General features: G+C 49.4%; 1 protein-coding gene across 1 annotated transcript; it reads left to right on the top strand.

Annotated features, from left to right (window-relative positions):
* Nucleotides 1-985: 985 nt before the first annotated feature.
* LOC140368787 (uncharacterized) lies at nucleotides 986-16,318 on the top strand. The gene is made up of 16 exons (XM_072455845.1): nucleotides 986-1,060; nucleotides 2,571-2,678; nucleotides 5,239-5,314; nucleotides 5,765-5,921; nucleotides 8,754-8,799; nucleotides 8,867-8,925; nucleotides 9,009-9,044; nucleotides 9,229-9,281; nucleotides 12,169-12,301; nucleotides 13,135-13,364; nucleotides 13,952-13,997; nucleotides 14,066-14,131; nucleotides 14,193-14,252; nucleotides 14,330-14,415; nucleotides 16,111-16,205; nucleotides 16,268-16,318. The coding sequence occupies exons 1-16, from the start codon at nucleotides 1,024-1,026 to the stop codon at nucleotides 16,300-16,302; spliced, it is 1,323 nt and encodes a 440-aa protein (XP_072311946.1). The 5' UTR covers nucleotides 986-1,023; the 3' UTR covers nucleotides 16,303-16,318.
* The last annotated feature ends 62 nt before the right edge of the window (nucleotides 16,319-16,380 follow it).

Raw genomic sequence — 16,380 nt, 5'->3', positions numbered from 1 at the left:
GCTCTGGTTCTGGTTCTGGTTCTGGTTCTGGTTCTGGTTCTGGCTCTGGCTCTGGCTCTGGTTCTGGCTCTGGCTCTGGCTCTGGTTCTGGTTCTGGTTCTGGTTCTGGTTCTTGTCCTGTGGACATGAGGGTGATGCTGAGAATCCAATAAAGGCATTTTATGTATAACAATAGAACTAGTACTAATAAATTTAACCTGTGTTATACCAAATTATTGATACGCCTCGCCATGTCAGGCGTTGCCAGGGTTACCACCTCCTGTCCCTCCTGTTTGTCCTGCGCAGTCACTTCTGTCTCTTCACAAAGACAGCAACACTTTTAGTGTGAAGTGGCTTTATTGCTGTTATGAGCTTCAAATAAACCTTATTTAACCTCATTATTCAATGTTGTTTATTCAGTGAGTGATTCATGTGGATCTGAGTAACTGCATTGTCCTGGAGGTGAAAATTCCTGTTTTCACCTACCCCCTATCCCCGCCGACACACCTAACACCTACCGCTAGGTGTCGCCACGCCCCTCAAGAGCCCCGCTCCGTGTATTTCTATATTATATATATATATAAATATATATATATATATATATATTATTATTATATATGAGCTGTCAGTGAGTCACCGGCTCACGCACGCGCACACACGCACGGGACACGCGCACGCGCACAGACACGCCCACACACACACACACACGGGACATACACGGGACACACACACGCACGGGACATACACGGGACACGCACGGGACACACACGGGACACACACGGGACACGCACGGGACACGCACGGGACACACACACGCACGGGACACACACACGCACGGGACACACACGGGACACACACGGGGCGTACTAACACTAACCTACTCTACGTGATAACGCCGTAATGGCGCCGTGAGCTGAAGGTGCGTCAGTATAATCGTCGGTATAATCGTCGGGATGATCGGGACGTGGGTGAAGCAGATCGACCGCGCGGTTCCATAACGGGCTCGACATCACGAGAACTGGGGCTTTTCTACAGAAGAACGACATGGCCCCCAAAGACCCTCTGCTCGGCACGCTCAAAGGTACAGCTCCTGCATCTTCTGCATCTTCTGCAGACCCATGGCCGGGCTCTTGTGGGGCTCCTGTGGGGCTCCTGTGGGGGTCTTGTGGGGCTCCTGTGGGGGTCTTGTGGGGCTCCTGTGGGGGTCTTGTGGGGCTCTTGTGGGGCTCTTGTGGGGCTCCTGTGGGGGTCTTGTGGGGCTCTTGTGGGGCTCCTGTGGGGGTCTTGTGGGGCTCTTGTGGGGCTCTTGTGGGGGTCTTGTGGGGCTCTTGTGGGGCTCCTGTGGGGGTCTTGTGGGGGTCTTGTGGGGCTCTTGTGGGGCTCCTGTGGGGGTCTTGTGGGGCTCCTGTGGGGCTCTTGTGGGGGTCTTGTGGTGCTCTTGTGGGGCTCTTGTGGGGCTCCTGTGGGGCTCTGTGGGGGTCTTGTGGGGCTCCTGTGGGGCTCCTGTGGGGGTCTTGTGGGGCTCCTGTGGGGCTCTTGTGGGGGTCTTGTGGTGCTCTTGTGGGGCTCTTGTGGGGCTCCTGTGGGGCTCTGTGGGGGTCTTGTGGGGCTCCTGTGGGGCTCCTGTGGGGCTCTTGTGGGGCTCTTGTGGGGCTCCTGTGGGGGTCTTGTGGGGCTCCTGTGGGGCTCCTGTGGGGGTCTTGTGGGGCTCTTGTGGGGCTCTTGTGGGGCTCCTGTGGGGGTCTTGTGGGGCTCCTGTGGGGCTCCTGTGGGGGTCCTGTGGGGCTCTTGTGGGGGTCTTGTGGGGCTCCTGTGGGGCTCCTGTGGGGGTCTTGTGGGGCTCTTGTGGGGCTCTTGTGGGGCTCCTGTGGGGGTCTTGTGGGGGTCTTGTGGGGCTCCTGTGGGGCTCCTGTGGGGCTCTTGTGGGGCTCTTGTGGGGGTCTTGTGGGGCTCTTGTGGGGCTCCTGTGGGGGTCTTGTGGGGGTCTTGTGGGGCTCTTGTGGGGCTCCTGTGGGGCTCCTGTGGGGGTCTTGTGGGGCTCCTGTGGGGGTCTTGTGGGGCTCCTGTGGGGCTCCTGTGGGGGTCTTGTGGGGCTCTTGTGGGGCTCTTGTGGGGCTCCTGTGGGGCTCCTGTGGGGGTCTTGTGGGGCTCTTGTGGGGCTCCTGTGGGGGTCTTGTGGGGCTCTTGTGGGGCTCTTGTGGGGCTCCTGTGGGGGTCTTGTGGGGCTCCTGTGGGGCTCCTGTGGGGGTCTTGTGGGGCTCTTGTGGGGCTCTTGTGGGGCTCCTGTGGGGCTCCTGTGGGGGTCTTGTGGGGCTCTTGTGGGGCTCCTGTGGGGGTCTTGTGGGGCTCTTGTGGGGCTCTTGTGGGGCTCCTGTGGGGGTCTTGTGGGGCTCCTGTGGGGCTCCTGTGGGGGTCTTGTGGGGCTCTTGTGGGGCTCTTGTGGGGCTCCTGTGGGGCTCCTGTGGGGGTCTTGTGGGGCTCTTGTGGGGCTCTTGTGGGGCTCTTGTGGGGGTCTTGTGGGGCTCTTGTGGGGGTCCCGCCGCAGCAGCAGCAGCTGTAACTCGAGCGTGATCTCCGTGTTTGTCCCTCAGTGTGTGTCCTGAACCTCCAGTCGAACGGACAGAGCGTGACGGACCTGAACCCGCACCTGTCCTCCTGCTGCGAGCTGCTGGAGCTGGTCCTGAGGAAGGGCATCCAGCGTGAGTACTGCCGGGGACAGCCGGGGACAGCCGGGGACCATCAGGGGACAGCCAGGATTTATGAAATTAGAGTCGAAACGATGTAAAAGTGGGCAAAATTGACAAATAATAATAATATCATTATTATTCTACTGTTTCATATCACCAAAACATATATTACTGTATTATATATTTCTCACTGCCTCATGTTTGAATGTAACATATGTTAGACATGAATAAAAATTTATTATCCTTTCATTATTAAAGTGAGACAGGACGACTCATTGGTCTAAAATGCAGTTAAGATACATTTATTTTAAATTTTGCAAATCATAAAAATGTTATGATAGAATAGCAAATTTTTGAGGTTTATAATTTGCAACTGCATAAACTTTAACTGGAACGAGTGTCCCTGGTGTGATGTCACTTCCTGAATGAGTGTCCCTGGTGTGACATCACTTCCTGAACGAGTGTCCCTGGTGTGACGTCACTTCCTGTAGGAGTGTCCCTGGTGTGACATCACTTCCTGTAGGAGTGTCCCTGGTGTGACATTACTTCCTGAACGAGTGTCCCTGGTGTGACGTCACTTCCTGAACGAGTGTCCCTGGTATAACATCACTTCCTGAATGAGTGTCCTTGGTGTGACATCACTTCCTGAATGAGTGTCCCTAGTGTGATGTCACTTCCTGTATGAGTGTCCCTGGTGTGACGTCACTTCCTGAATGAATGTCCCTGGTGTGACATCACTTCCTGAACGAGTGTCCCTGGTGTGACGTCACTTCCTGTAGGAGTGTCCCTGGTGTGACATCACTTCCTGAACGAGTGTCCCTGGTGTGACGTCACTTCCTGTAGGTGTCCCTGGTGTGACGTCACTTCCTGTAGGAGTGTCCCTGGTGTGACATCACTTCCTGAATGAGTGTCCCTGGTGTGACGTCACTTCCTGTAGGTGTCCCTGGTGTGACGTCACTTCCTGTAGGAGTGTCCCCGGTGTGATGTCACTTCCTGTATGAGTGTCCCTGGTGTGACGTCACTTCCTGTATGAGTGTCCCTGGTGTGACGTCACTTCCTGTAGGAGTGTCCCTGGTGTGACGTCACTTCCTGCAAATTCCTGCTCAATCGGTGTAAAACTATAACATTATACGTACGACAGGTATAAAAACACCAAATAAAGTCTAAATTAAAAAATCATAAAAACCTGTCACTTTAAAACATGTAGTGAATATGTTAGAGCTGTGTGCGGTTGTGTTGTGAGCTGTGTGCGGTTGTGGTGTGAGCTGTGTGCGGTTGTGGTGTGAGCTGTGTGCGGTTGTGGTGTGAGCTGTGTGCGGTTGTGTTGTGAGCTGTGTGCGGTTGTGTTGTGAGCTGTGTGCGGTTGTGTTGTGAGCTGTGTGCGGTTGTGTTGTGAGCTGTGTGCGGTTGTGGTGTGAGCTGTGTGCGGTTGTGGTGTGAGCTGTGTGCGGTTGTGGTGTGAGCTGTGTGCGGTTGTGTTGTGAGCTGTGTGCGGTTGTGTTGTGAGCTGTGTGCGGTTGTGTTGTGAGCTGTGTGCGGTTGTGTTGTGAGCTGTGTGCGGTTGTGGTGTGAGCTGTGTGCGGTTGTGGTGTGAGCTGTGTGCGGTTGTGGTGTGAGCTGTGTGCGGTTGTGTTGTGAGCTGTGTGCGGTTGTGTTGTGAGCTGTGTGCGGTTGTGGTGTGAGCTGTGTGCGGTTGTGTTGTGAGCTGTGTGCGGTTGTGGTGTGAGCTGTGTGCGGTTGTGGTGTGAGCTGTGTGCGGTTGTGGTGTGAGCTGTGTGCGGTTGTGGTGTGAGCTGTGTGCGGTTGTGGTGTGAGCTGTGTGCGGTTGTGTTGTGAGCTGTGTGCGGTTGTGTTGTGAGCTGTGTGCGGTTGTGTTGTGAGCTGTGTGCGGTTGTGTTGTGAGCTGTGTGCGGTTGTGTTGTGAGCTGTGTGCGGTTGTGTTGTGAGCCGTGTGCGGTTGTGTTGTGTGTGCGGTTGTGTTGTGAGCTGTGTGCGGTTGTGTTGTGAGCCGTGTGCGGTTGTGTTGTGTGTGCGGTTGTGTTGTGAGCTGTGTGCGGTTGTGTTGTGAGCCGTGTGCGGTTGTGTTGTGAGCCGTGTGCGGTTGTGTTGTGTGTGCGGTTGTGTTGTGAGCTGTGTGCGGTTGTGTTGTGAGCCGTGTGCGGTTGTGTTGTGTGTGCGGTTGTGTTGTGAGCTGTGTGCGGTTGTGTTGTGAGCTGTGTGCGGTTGTGTTGTGAGCTGTGTGCGGTTGTGGTGTGAGCTGTGTGCGGTTGTGGTGTGAGCTGTGTGCGGTTGTGGTGTGAGCTGTGTGCGGTTGTGGTGTGAGCTGTGTGCGGTTGTGTTGTGAGCTGTGTGCAGTTGTGTTGTGAGCTGTGTGCGGTTGTGTTGTGAGCTGTGTGCGGTTGTGTTGTGAGCTGTGTGCGGTTGTGTTATGAGCTGTGTGTGGTTGTGTTGTGAGCTGTGTGCGGTTGTGTTGTGAGCCGTCTGCGGTTGTGTTGTGAGCTGTGTGCGGTTGTGTTGTGTGATATTTACATGAGTCAAACACAAACTCTCGACTCTTAATGTGTTTGTTCAGAACCAGTTGTGAGTCTGGTCCAGCGAGACTACTGGCAGTGTCTGGAGCAGATCCCACTGCACGACATGTGTGGCAGGTGAGGACACACACACACACACATAAACACACACACATACACACACAGAGAGACGCACACAAACACACACACACACACACACAGAGACGCACACACACACACACACACACAAACAAACACACACACACACACACAGAGACGCACACACACACACACACACACACACACACACACAGTTGAACACAGGTTTGCTTAGAAAAAGTACATGTCCCTTGTCCCCCAAGTAAGTCACATGGTAACCAGCCCTGCGTGAAGAACAGTCCTGTACTAACGCAAACAACATTTCGTAGAATTAGATTGTGTCTGTAAATACTATTTTCTGAAGCCTAGCATGAGTTTGTGTGTGTGTCTCTGTGTGTATGCATGTTTGTGTGTGTGTGTTGTGCGTCTCTGTGTGTGTGTGTGTGTTGTGTATGTGTGTGCGTCTCTGTGTGTGTGTTGTGTGTCCAGGCTCCCTGCAGTGTCTCTGGCTGTGGACCAGACTAAAGCCTGTAAGAAGCTGCTCTCGGCTCAGGGTCGAGGGCGTTTCCTCCTGAGACTCGCTCTGAGCCGCAAGATCCTGCCTCAGTTCATCAACCACCTGCTGCACACGCCCCGCATCCTGGAGGTCTGTCCCTTTTATTATAGATATATACTGTATATAATAATTATATATATATATTATATACAAATATATCCATTTCCTAATTAAGTTCCAATGCCATTTGCCTGATGTCTGTCCCTTTCTCAGTCCAGTCCATGATCGTTGGTGATGTTTGTGTCATCCATGTCTTTTTGATGGCCTTTTTTCCTGCTGCCAAAAGTACATTCCTGAAGTACATTCCTGAAGTACATTCCTAAAGTACATTCCTAAAGTATCCATGTATTGTGTCCATAGCAGGAGTTTTGAGGCCCAAGTTCATAGTTCTAAAGTTCAGATGGAAAAGTTCGAGCAACAGGACAGTCCCAGAACACGTGACAGTGGTTTGCCCTGTGAATAATGAGACCTTTGACCTTTGACCTGGAGTTATGAAGAAACAAGACACATTTTTACAACAAAATTCCTTCCAGAAATGTGATTTTGATGTTCTCCACTGGGACACTCTTCCCACTCTTCATCCGTCAATATGTTACCTTCTCTTTCCCATTTGTTTTAAATATATTTAGTACTGTAGTACTGCAGTACTGTAGTACTGTAGTACTGTAGTACTGCAGTACTGTAGAACTGTAGTACTGCAGTACTGTAGTACTGTAGTACTGTAGTACTGCAGTACTGTAGAACTGTAGTACTGCAGTACTGTAGTACTGTAGTACTGTAGTACTGCAGTACTGTAGAACTGTAGTACTGCAGTACTGTAGTACTGTAGTACTGTAGTACTGCAGTACTGTAGAACTGTAGTACTATAGTACTGTAGTACTGTAATACTGTAGTACTGCAGTACTGTAGTACTGGAGTACTGTAGTACTGTAGTACTGCAGTACTGTAGAACTGTAGTACTATAGTACTGTAGTACTGTAATACTGTAGTACTGCAGTACTGTAGTACTGTAGTACTGTAGTACTGTAGTACTGTAGTACTGCAGTACTGTAGAACTGTAGTACTGTAGTACTGCAGTACTGTAGAACTGTAGTACTGCAGTACTGTAGTACTGTAGTACTGTAGTACTGCAGTACTGTAGAACTGTAGTACTATAGTACTGTAGTACTGTAATACTGTAGTACTGCAGTACTGTAGTACTGGAGTACTGTAGTACTGTAGTACTGCAGTACTGTAGAACTGTAGTACTGCAGTACTGTAGTACTGTAGTACTGTAGTACTGCAGTACTGTAGAACTGTAGTACTATAGTACTGTAGTACTGTAATACTGTAGTACTGCAGTACTGTAGTACTGGAGTACTGTAGTTGTCCAGATTAGCAGTGCATTGATACATTTGAGATATTATTCCCCTTGAAAGTTTCAGAGTTATAATGGTCATCACTGTGTTTATTTTCTTATAATAGCTCCTGTATTAGACTATATAGACTTCTTCTTTATGATATAGAAACAGGTCTATAGTCTATATGAGGCACAGTCCAGTCGGTCCTTCCACTCTTTAGTTTTAAGGAAATGACGGTTTCTTTTTCAACTTAGAGCTTTTTTAAGAGCCCAGTTAAAAGTGGATAAAAGCGCAGGAGTGAGTGTCTTTAGAGCTTTAGACCACGCTGAGGGTCAACCTGTCACTCCAGGTGAACCTGTCACTCCTGGTGAACCTGTCACTCCAGGTGAACCTGTCACTCCAGGTGAACCTGTCACTCCTGGACATTTATTGTTTCTTAGTCTTTTGATTGCACTTTGAGTTTCAGTCTTGGGTCATAAGATAAGATAATCAGATAAGATATTCCTTTATTGTCCCACATCCAGAGGTAGATCCAGAAGAACAGATCACTTATAGGAAGTTTGAAAAACACTCTCAGTAGAAGATCTCCTATAAAAATCTCAGTATTGCGCCGGGATAACGTGACGATCTCCGGGTAAGACGACTGTTCTCCGCAGTTTCATGAGTTCCTCCTTTGTGGAAACGCGGTACGGCGCCGGCCGGGGGGCGGGGCCGGAGCCGGGGGGCGGGGCCGGAGCCGGGGCACATCGCGATGACACGAAAACACTCAATCCAGCCGAACAAAGTCAAAACAAGTTGAATTAAAGCGATTCCAGTGCGTGTCCCGATCATTCATGAAGTTCCTCTTTTATATAAACGTGTACCGGCGGCATACTGTACGTCAGGACGGCCGGAGGGCGCGGGGGGCCGGGGGCTAGCTCAGAGCTAGCGCACATCACGACGAAAACACTCAATAATCCAGCCGAACAAAGTCAAAAACAAGTTAAATTAAAGCGATTCCAGCACGTGGGCCTATTGTACAAGTAAAGTAGATTTTTTTTTTACAAAATACAAAAGATAAAGCACAATAAGTGTGAAAAAAGTGTGAGAAAAGAGCGGAGCGTTTACACCGGGCTGCCAGCTGGACCGGCGCCTTTGTGACGGCGGGTAAAATGAGATTGTCTAAAAAAGATCGTATTTCTCCTTCTTTGTTTCCTGATATTTTGGTGAAAAGTTTTATGTAAAAGATTTCAAACATTGATTGTAGTTGGTCTCGTCTGGTAAAATTACATTAGATAGATAAGAATTTCCGCCACTTTCACAACATCTTTGTTTGGTGAAGCGTGAGGTCATAAATCTCTCTTCTTGTATTTGGAATTGCCTGTAGCATGTGAGGTTCCTTGTTTTCAGCACGTTTAGCTTCCAACAGATTTAGTTGTTTCCTTTTGGCCGAGGCGACAGCAATAACCCTGCCCCTCAAAACCGCTTTAGCTGCATCTCAGAGAATGGCACTGAAATAAACTGAGATGAGACGAGACGAGACACATTCATGCAGTTTCTGTGACAGGCTAATCGTGTATTTCTAACTTGTTTTGCGTCGCAGTGGTACTGTCCAACCCTGTCAATCATCAGGAACGAGGACTACGTCGGTGAGTGTTCTTCTGGTGACGCTCTGCTCTGGAAACACCACACACACTGTCCTTTGTCTCCCTCTAGAGCCGTTCATGTCTCTGCTGCTCGTCCTGTCGCACATGGACTTCAGGCTGGACATGGAGGTCAGAGCTGGTCACAGGAGGTCATCACTTTGAGTCTTTCCTTAGAGATGAATAACCACATTGTGCTTTCTTGTCAAATGCAGAACTGCAGTTTCCTGGACGAGAGCTGGCTTCTTCCTGTAAGAAACAAACTTCTTTTATCGTGTGTTCATTCGTTTTAGCACAAATCTGAAAACAAGGCTGCACGCAATTTAGACGATTGATGGACACGAGTGATTACTTCCCAATAAGAAAGAGTGAATAGAATGGTGTCCCTTTTTTGTGTTATTAGGGACACACACAAATCTGACGGTTGTTTTGCAGGTGTCTGAAATATACGAGGTTGTTCCGTGTCGAGAGATCGGCCTGGTTTTAAGGTGAGTATCCTCTGACTTATCACAGGATGTGAACGACGTCTTAATGTTGAGCAGGAACTCAAACTCTTTGTAGATTGTGGTTGATCAGGAAGAAGACGAGGGATTCTTAGTTTCCACTTAAAGTCATATGCAACATTTTGAGGACTCTTTTGAGGACTCTTTTGAGGACTCTTGTCCTTCTGATGACGTGATGCATGATGTGGCCTCAAATCACTATTTCATTCCCACAAAATAGCCACTTTATTTGTGGCCACAAAGATATTGATTGCCACTATAAACAAAACAGGCCATTAGTGTTTATTCAGCACGAGTCCTTGTATTTTAAGCCTCATTACAATAGTCCCTTCTGTTGTACTGTGTACTGCCATCTTCAGGCTTCAGGGGGGATCTTTTTAATACAAATATTATGAAAAAATATTACAAAAAATGAGTGTATTGGTAAGATAATAATATAATAACCAGTTCAGGAGCAGGATGTAAACAGACTATTTCATAAATCCAACCCCCAAAAAGCTGCTGGACCAGACGGTGTCACCCTGGCCCCCTTAAGACACATTTTTAACACTTCCTGGAGTCATGCCATGTCCCAGCTTCAAGTCGTCCATCATTGTCCCTGTCCCCAAGAAGCCCCGGATCACTGGACATAATGACTACAGACCTGTGGTACTGACGTAGTCATGAAGTCATTTGAGCGCCTGGTCCTCCCCCACCTCAAGTCCCACACCTCCCCCCAGCTGGACTCCCTGCTGGACCCCCTGCTGGACCCCCTGCAGGACCCCCTTCAGTTCACCTACAGAGCCAACAGGTCTGTGGACAACACCATCAACCTGGCTCTCCACTTCACCTGCAGCACCTGGACTCCCCGGGAACCTACGTCAGGATCCTGTTTGTGGACTTCAGCTCTGCATCAACACCACCTCCTGCTCTGCTCCAGGACAAGCTCTCCCAGCTCAACGTGCCTGACTCCACCCGCAGGGGGAGCGCTGACTCCACCTGCAGGGGGAGCACAGACTCCACCTGCAGGTGAAGCACTGACTCCACCTGCAGGTGAAGCACTGACTCCACCTGCAGGAGGAGCACTGACTTCCTGATGGATCGGAGGCAGTGTGTGCGGCGGGGGAAGAATGTGTCGGACACTCGGACTATCAGCACAGGAGCTCCACAGGGCTGTGTACTTTCCCCCCTGCTCTTCTCTCTGTGACAAACTGCTGCACCTCCAGCCATGACGACACCACCCACGTCGGGCTGATCTAGGGCAGGGATGAGTCTGTCTACAGGAGGCAGGTGGACCGGCTGGTCTCCAGTGGAGATAATCGTGGACTTGAGGAAAGTCACAGCCCCCCAGCCCCCCCTCACTATCACAGACTCCCCCAGCTCCACTGTGGACTCCCTCCGCTTTCTCAGCACCACCATCACCAGGACCTCAAGTGGGAGGAGCCACCATCAACTCCCTCATCAAGAAGGACCAGCAGAGGATGTACTTCCTGCAGCAGCTGAAGAAAGCAAAGCTTACAGTGGAGATGATGGTGCAGTTCTACACGTCCATCATTGAGTCCATCATCACCTCCTCCATCCTCACCTCCATCACCTCCTCCATCACCTCCTCCATCACCTCCTCCATCACCCTGTGGTACTCTGGAGCCACAGCCAGGGACAAACAGAGACTACAGCGCCCTCTGCTGAGAAGGTGATCGGCTGCAGACTTCCATCTCTGCAGGACCTGTACGTCTCCAGGACTCTGGGACGAGCAGGTCAGATCACAACCGACCCTTCTCACCCTGGACATGGACTATTTGAGCCACTCCCCTCAGGCAGGAGGCCACTCCCCTCAGGCAGGAGGCCACTCCCCTCAGGCAGGAGGCCACTCCCCTCTGCTGTTGGACTCATGAACACTTCTTAAACACTTCAACCGTAACTGAATCACTCACTGTTCACTTTCTGCACTACATCTGTTATGATCCCGGAGGCAAAAAGCCAAACACAGTCCGGATAAAGGCAAAGTAGAGTTTATTTAACAAAGATTCAAAATTCCAAAAAGTCAAAACAGGAAAGCACCAACTTAGCTCAGGTCGACAGGCAGGAAAACAAAGCAGGAGCAGGACAGGGCAGGACAGGGCAGGAGACTGAGCTTGTTGTTGTTGTTGTTGTTGTTGTTGTTGTTGTTTTATGGCGGTTGGCATCCGAGTGTTGCATTACCGCCAGACTTTATTCCTCAGACACCCACAGAGAAGCAGGTGCAACGACATATCAAAGCCTAAAGAATGAAGCTGTACATCAAAGGAGAGGAAGATGAAGAAGAGTCAGCCCTGGAATAAAGCCGGTCTCAGCAGAGCGGATACTGTAAACATGTGAGGACTACGAAAAGTCTGAGGAATAAAGTCTGGCGGTAATGCAACAATTGGATGCCAACCGCCATAAAATAACAACAACAACAACTGTAAATTTAAATGTTTTATCCTGTAGCAGATTTTAATAGTTTTTCTTTTTGACTTGTATAGGTTGTTTTATCATTGTTTTGTGTCGCACTGAATCACCAAAACAAGTTCCTATGTTTGTGAATATAGTTTGCTCCATCAACATGTGACTGGAGCGCACTGATGTAGATTTGACTGTTGACAAATTGTTGTTCTTGGCCACGTCATGAGGGAAGTCATAATACTTTTCCCCATTTAAAAGATATAATATTTTGTTAATTGTTAAACACTATGACAACGGTCTTCAGCTTCATCATTCTGAAACCCATGGAGAGTGTTCTATATTGATAAGAAAGAGCCAAAAGGAAATAAAACAAATATCGCATTGAGCATGAAACAACTACCCATAATGCTTTACAGTTGAACCTGTAGAACGTGCCTCCTACAGAGCAGTAAGAACATGTTTGTTGCAGGTATCTCCATGGACGTGTCTTCGTGCTGGAGCTGAGCCCGGGCAGTCAGGCCTCTGTGGACAGGTTCATCTGTCCCGGGGACGTCATCGACGAGATCAACGGCACGTCACTGAGGAACTCCAAAAACGGACAGGTACAGCATGGACAGGAGGCTCCTGGGTTTGCATGTTCTCCCCGTGTCTGTGTTTCCTCCACCACATGTACTATAGGCTCCTCCCTCTGGGGCCAGGACTCCCCTGAGTGACAGGTGCTACAGTGGGATTCCCTGGTGAAATAAAGGTCAACGACCATAAATGATGTGTTTAGTTGGGTCTATGTCACGAGGCGGTTGATGAGAACTGTCTTGAATAATGTGGGACGTGGCAGAGTGGTTAGCACCAAAACAAGCTCCAGCTCCTGACAACTTCAACGAGTCATTTTGAGAACACAAACATAACTTTACCAACTTCAACTCAGCGAATGTCCTTTTACAATGTTCTGCTGTTGTAAATGTACTGTAATTATTATCTTATTATTATCGTAATAACTCTTAATCTGAGGAGCGTTTGATGACATAAAGTCGTTTGTATTGGTTGATATAAGATTTGACCAATAAAAACACCTGAGAGCAGCAGAGCAAAGTTTAAATGGTTTAATTGGCCAAAGATTGACTCTGCGCTCTACTTCCTGTCGGCCTCATTTAAATACACATTTTCTACTTTTCTTCACAAACAGTTATGATCCGACTGAATAAAGTCATAATTAGAACATCATCAAAACCTGTCATATGCACTTTAAACCAGATGCAGTTTAACATGGTTACTACAGAGCCTACACAGTGTGGAGGTGGTGGTGGATTCTACAGCACATGTGCAAAGATGTCACGTGGGTGTGGTCAGACAGCACGTGGGTGTGGTCAGACAGCACGTGGGTGTGGTCAGACAGCACGTGGGTGTGGTCAGACAGCACGTGGACGTTTGTCTCCAGGCCGGTGTGGTGCTGTCCAGGCTGAAAGGCTGCCCTCTGTCCATCCGCGTGGTCCGGTGGCAGCAGCAGGACGGGACAGTCTTCCGGCCCCTCGTCAAACTGCTCCGGACTCTGAGGACGGACAACCCCGGCCTCCAGCTCACCCCTCTCACCCCCGCAGCCTCACAACCCCCCAGCAAAGAAGAGACGGCCTCCTCCTCTTCCTCCTCCCAGTGCCTCAAGGATGGAAGGCGAGTCCCATGTTCAGCTCCCTCAACACTCATGGCAAAGGGCGGGGCCACGTTTATCACTGCAGAATGTGTTCTAATGAACCAGAGACTCATCACCTACAATTATAACTTCTATATAACTTCTATCTGCGCTCTGGGTGACTCTGACATATTTAGATTTAAAGTTTTGACCACTTGTTGGAAAAATATTTAAACAAATAATTTGTGCTATAACAAACTATTGGATATTATTATCATATTTGTGTGACTTTAGTGTCGATATTTTGCTTCAGGCACAAAAACCTTTAACACTTGACATAAAGATTTATCTGAGCTTTGGGCTGAAATGTCTTTTCTATGTCAAACAAACTGTCTTTTGTAACCTCAACGTTCCAGAACAGCTGAATGTGATTGGTCCAAACTGTTTCTTCTCATAATTAAACCGTGTACATTATTACTGCTGGACGACAAAACTATGACTTTTTTAAAACACATTTCCTGAACATAAACAATTCAAATCTATTTGCTATTTCAAACAAAAAATATAATGATGTTATTTCCAGTATTTTGTGAGGTAGAATACATGCTGACGTGTCATCTGCTTTTAGGATCGTCTACATTGTGCAGTACCTGGGCAAAGCTAACATAGGAATGGTAAATATAGTAATATGATCAATGCTGATAATAATAATCACTTATTGTAATGTGATCTGTTTGTACAGTTTGGTGGGAAAGAGGTGCTGCAGCACTCGATCCCACAGGTGTTACACAAGAACCTGCCCAGCAAGGTAAAGACAGAACATGAGGCTGCTGCAGGTCAAGAGGTTCATTCATGTTTTGGTGCTGCAGGAAGTGCTGCTGGACCTGAAGGAAACACATGTGACGTGTTCAGACAAAAACACTCAGACTGTAAGTATATGCACATGATTCCGAATTCGCTCATGGTGATAATGAGTCATGTTTAATTATAATTGTTATAATTACAGCAAGAGTTTGAGCATCACTATCCAGAGATTTCATGTGTGGGGAGATACAGCAAACCAGACTACACCACGTTAGCCTTCTGTGTGGCGTAAGTATGAGCAACGGCAAAGAAACTTCAAAACGTAGATTTAAACAAAAGACCAGAGCAAAAAAATAAAAATTGCACAATACAACATTCGAGTACATCAAGGTTGAAGTAAGGCAATGTTTCAAAATACAGAATATATGTGAATATATGAAAATCCATTTGATAATTGGCCTTTTTGTACACGTCAAGTCCTGCCGGACTTTACCGTCTGTTCGACCTTCAGAGCTCGTTAAACTTACTCAGTTATTTACATCGACCATAAGCTTCAGGATGAATGTGACACTAGAAACTGGTGTTGTCAACAACACCCCCACACAGGGGTGATGTCAGAGCACCACCTCCACACAGGGGTGATGTCAGAGCACCACCACCTCCACACAGGGGTGATGTCAGAGCACCACCACCTCCACACAGGGGTGATGTCAGAGCACCACCACCTCCACACAGGGGTGATGTCAGAGCACCACCTCCACACAGGGGTGATGTCAGAGCACCACCACCTCCACACAGGGGTGATGTCAGAGCACCACCACCTCCACACAGGGGTGATGTCAGAGCACCACCTCCACACAGGGGTGATGTCAGAGCACCACCACCTCCACACAGGGGTGATGTCAGAGCACCACCTCCACACAGGGGTGATGTCAGAGCACCACCTCCACACAGGGGTGATGTCAGAGCACCACCACCTCCACACAGGGGTGATGTCAGAGCACCACCACCTCCACACAGGGGTGATGTCAGAGCACCACCACCTCCACACAGGGGTGATGTCAGAGCACCACCACCTCCACACAGGGGTGATGTCAGAGCACCACCTCCACACAGGGGTGATGTCAGAGCACCACCACCTCCACACAGGGGTGATGTCAGAGCACCACCACCTCCACACAGGGGTGATGTCAGACCACCACCACCTCCACACAGGGGTGATGTCAGAGCACCACCACCTCCACACAGGGGTGATGTCAGAGCACCACCTCCACACAGGGGTGATGTCAGAGCACCACCACCTCCACACAGGGGTGATGTCAGAGCACCACCACCTCCACACAGGGGTGATGTCAGACCACCACCTCCACACAGGGGTGATGTCAGAGCACCACCACCTCCACACAGGGGTGATGTCAGAGCACCACCACCTCCACACAGGGGTGATGTCAGAGCACCACCTCCACACAGGGGTGATGTCAGAGCACCACCACCTCCACACAGGGGTGATGTCAGAGCACCACCACCTCCACACAGGGGTGATGTCAGAGCACCACCACCTCCACACAGGGGTGATGTCAGAGCACCACCTCCACACAGGGGTGATGTCAGAGCACCACCTCCACACAGGGGTGATGTCAGAGCACCACCTCCACACAGGGGTGATGTCAGAGCACCACCTCCACACAGGGGTGATGTCAGAGCACCACCTCCACACAGGGGTGATGTCAGAGCACCACCACCTCCACACAGGGGTGATGTCAGAGCACCACCACCTCCACACAGGGGTGATGTCAGAGCACCACCACCTCCACACAGGGGTGATGTCAGAGCACCACCTCCACATAGGGGTGATGTCAGAGCACCACCTCCACACAGGGGTGATGTCAGAGCACCACCTCCACACAGGGGCGATGGTGAGCACCCTTAGCACTACATTGGCTGAATCCTTTGCCCTCTAAAGATGTTATTGGCCCTTTGCAGAGACTCTCCAGAAACCCCTCACTCCACCGGCTTCAGCTGCGTGGTGCTGAAGGCCAGCTCCATCAAAGAGTGTGAAGACATCGTGTGTCGTATAGGTACGTCACATGATCAGTCACTGCTCTACAAATGTGAGCTCACGTCTCCATCTTTCTTTCAGCGACTGGTTTCAAGCACACTGAATGGTTTGTATAACGCCACTGCAATTTAACTGTAAATAAAACACTTAAAAAAAAAAATTAAGTTTTAGAAGGACGACAACACACAACACTC

This window comes from Eucyclogobius newberryi, unplaced genomic scaffold (assembly GCF_026437365.1).
Source record: "Eucyclogobius newberryi isolate DKJ021-1_F unplaced genomic scaffold, fEucNew1.0.hap1 SCAF_20, whole genome shotgun sequence".
Lineage (NCBI taxonomy): Eukaryota > Metazoa > Chordata > Actinopteri > Gobiiformes > Gobiidae > Eucyclogobius > Eucyclogobius newberryi.
This window is presented reverse-complemented; position numbering and strand designations above follow the sequence as displayed.

Coding starts and splice junctions, on each gene's coding strand:
- LOC140368787 (XM_072455845.1), top strand. CDS start 1,024: ATGGCCCCCAAAGACCCTCTGCTCGGCACGCTCAAAG. Junction 5,315..5,764: donor CTGCACGACATGTGTGGCAG/GTGAGGACACAC, acceptor TTGTGTGTCCAG/GCTCCCTGCAGTGTCTCTGG. Junction 14,132..14,192: donor ACAAGAACCTGCCCAGCAAG/GTAAAGACAGAA, acceptor TTGGTGCTGCAG/GAAGTGCTGCTGGACCTGAA.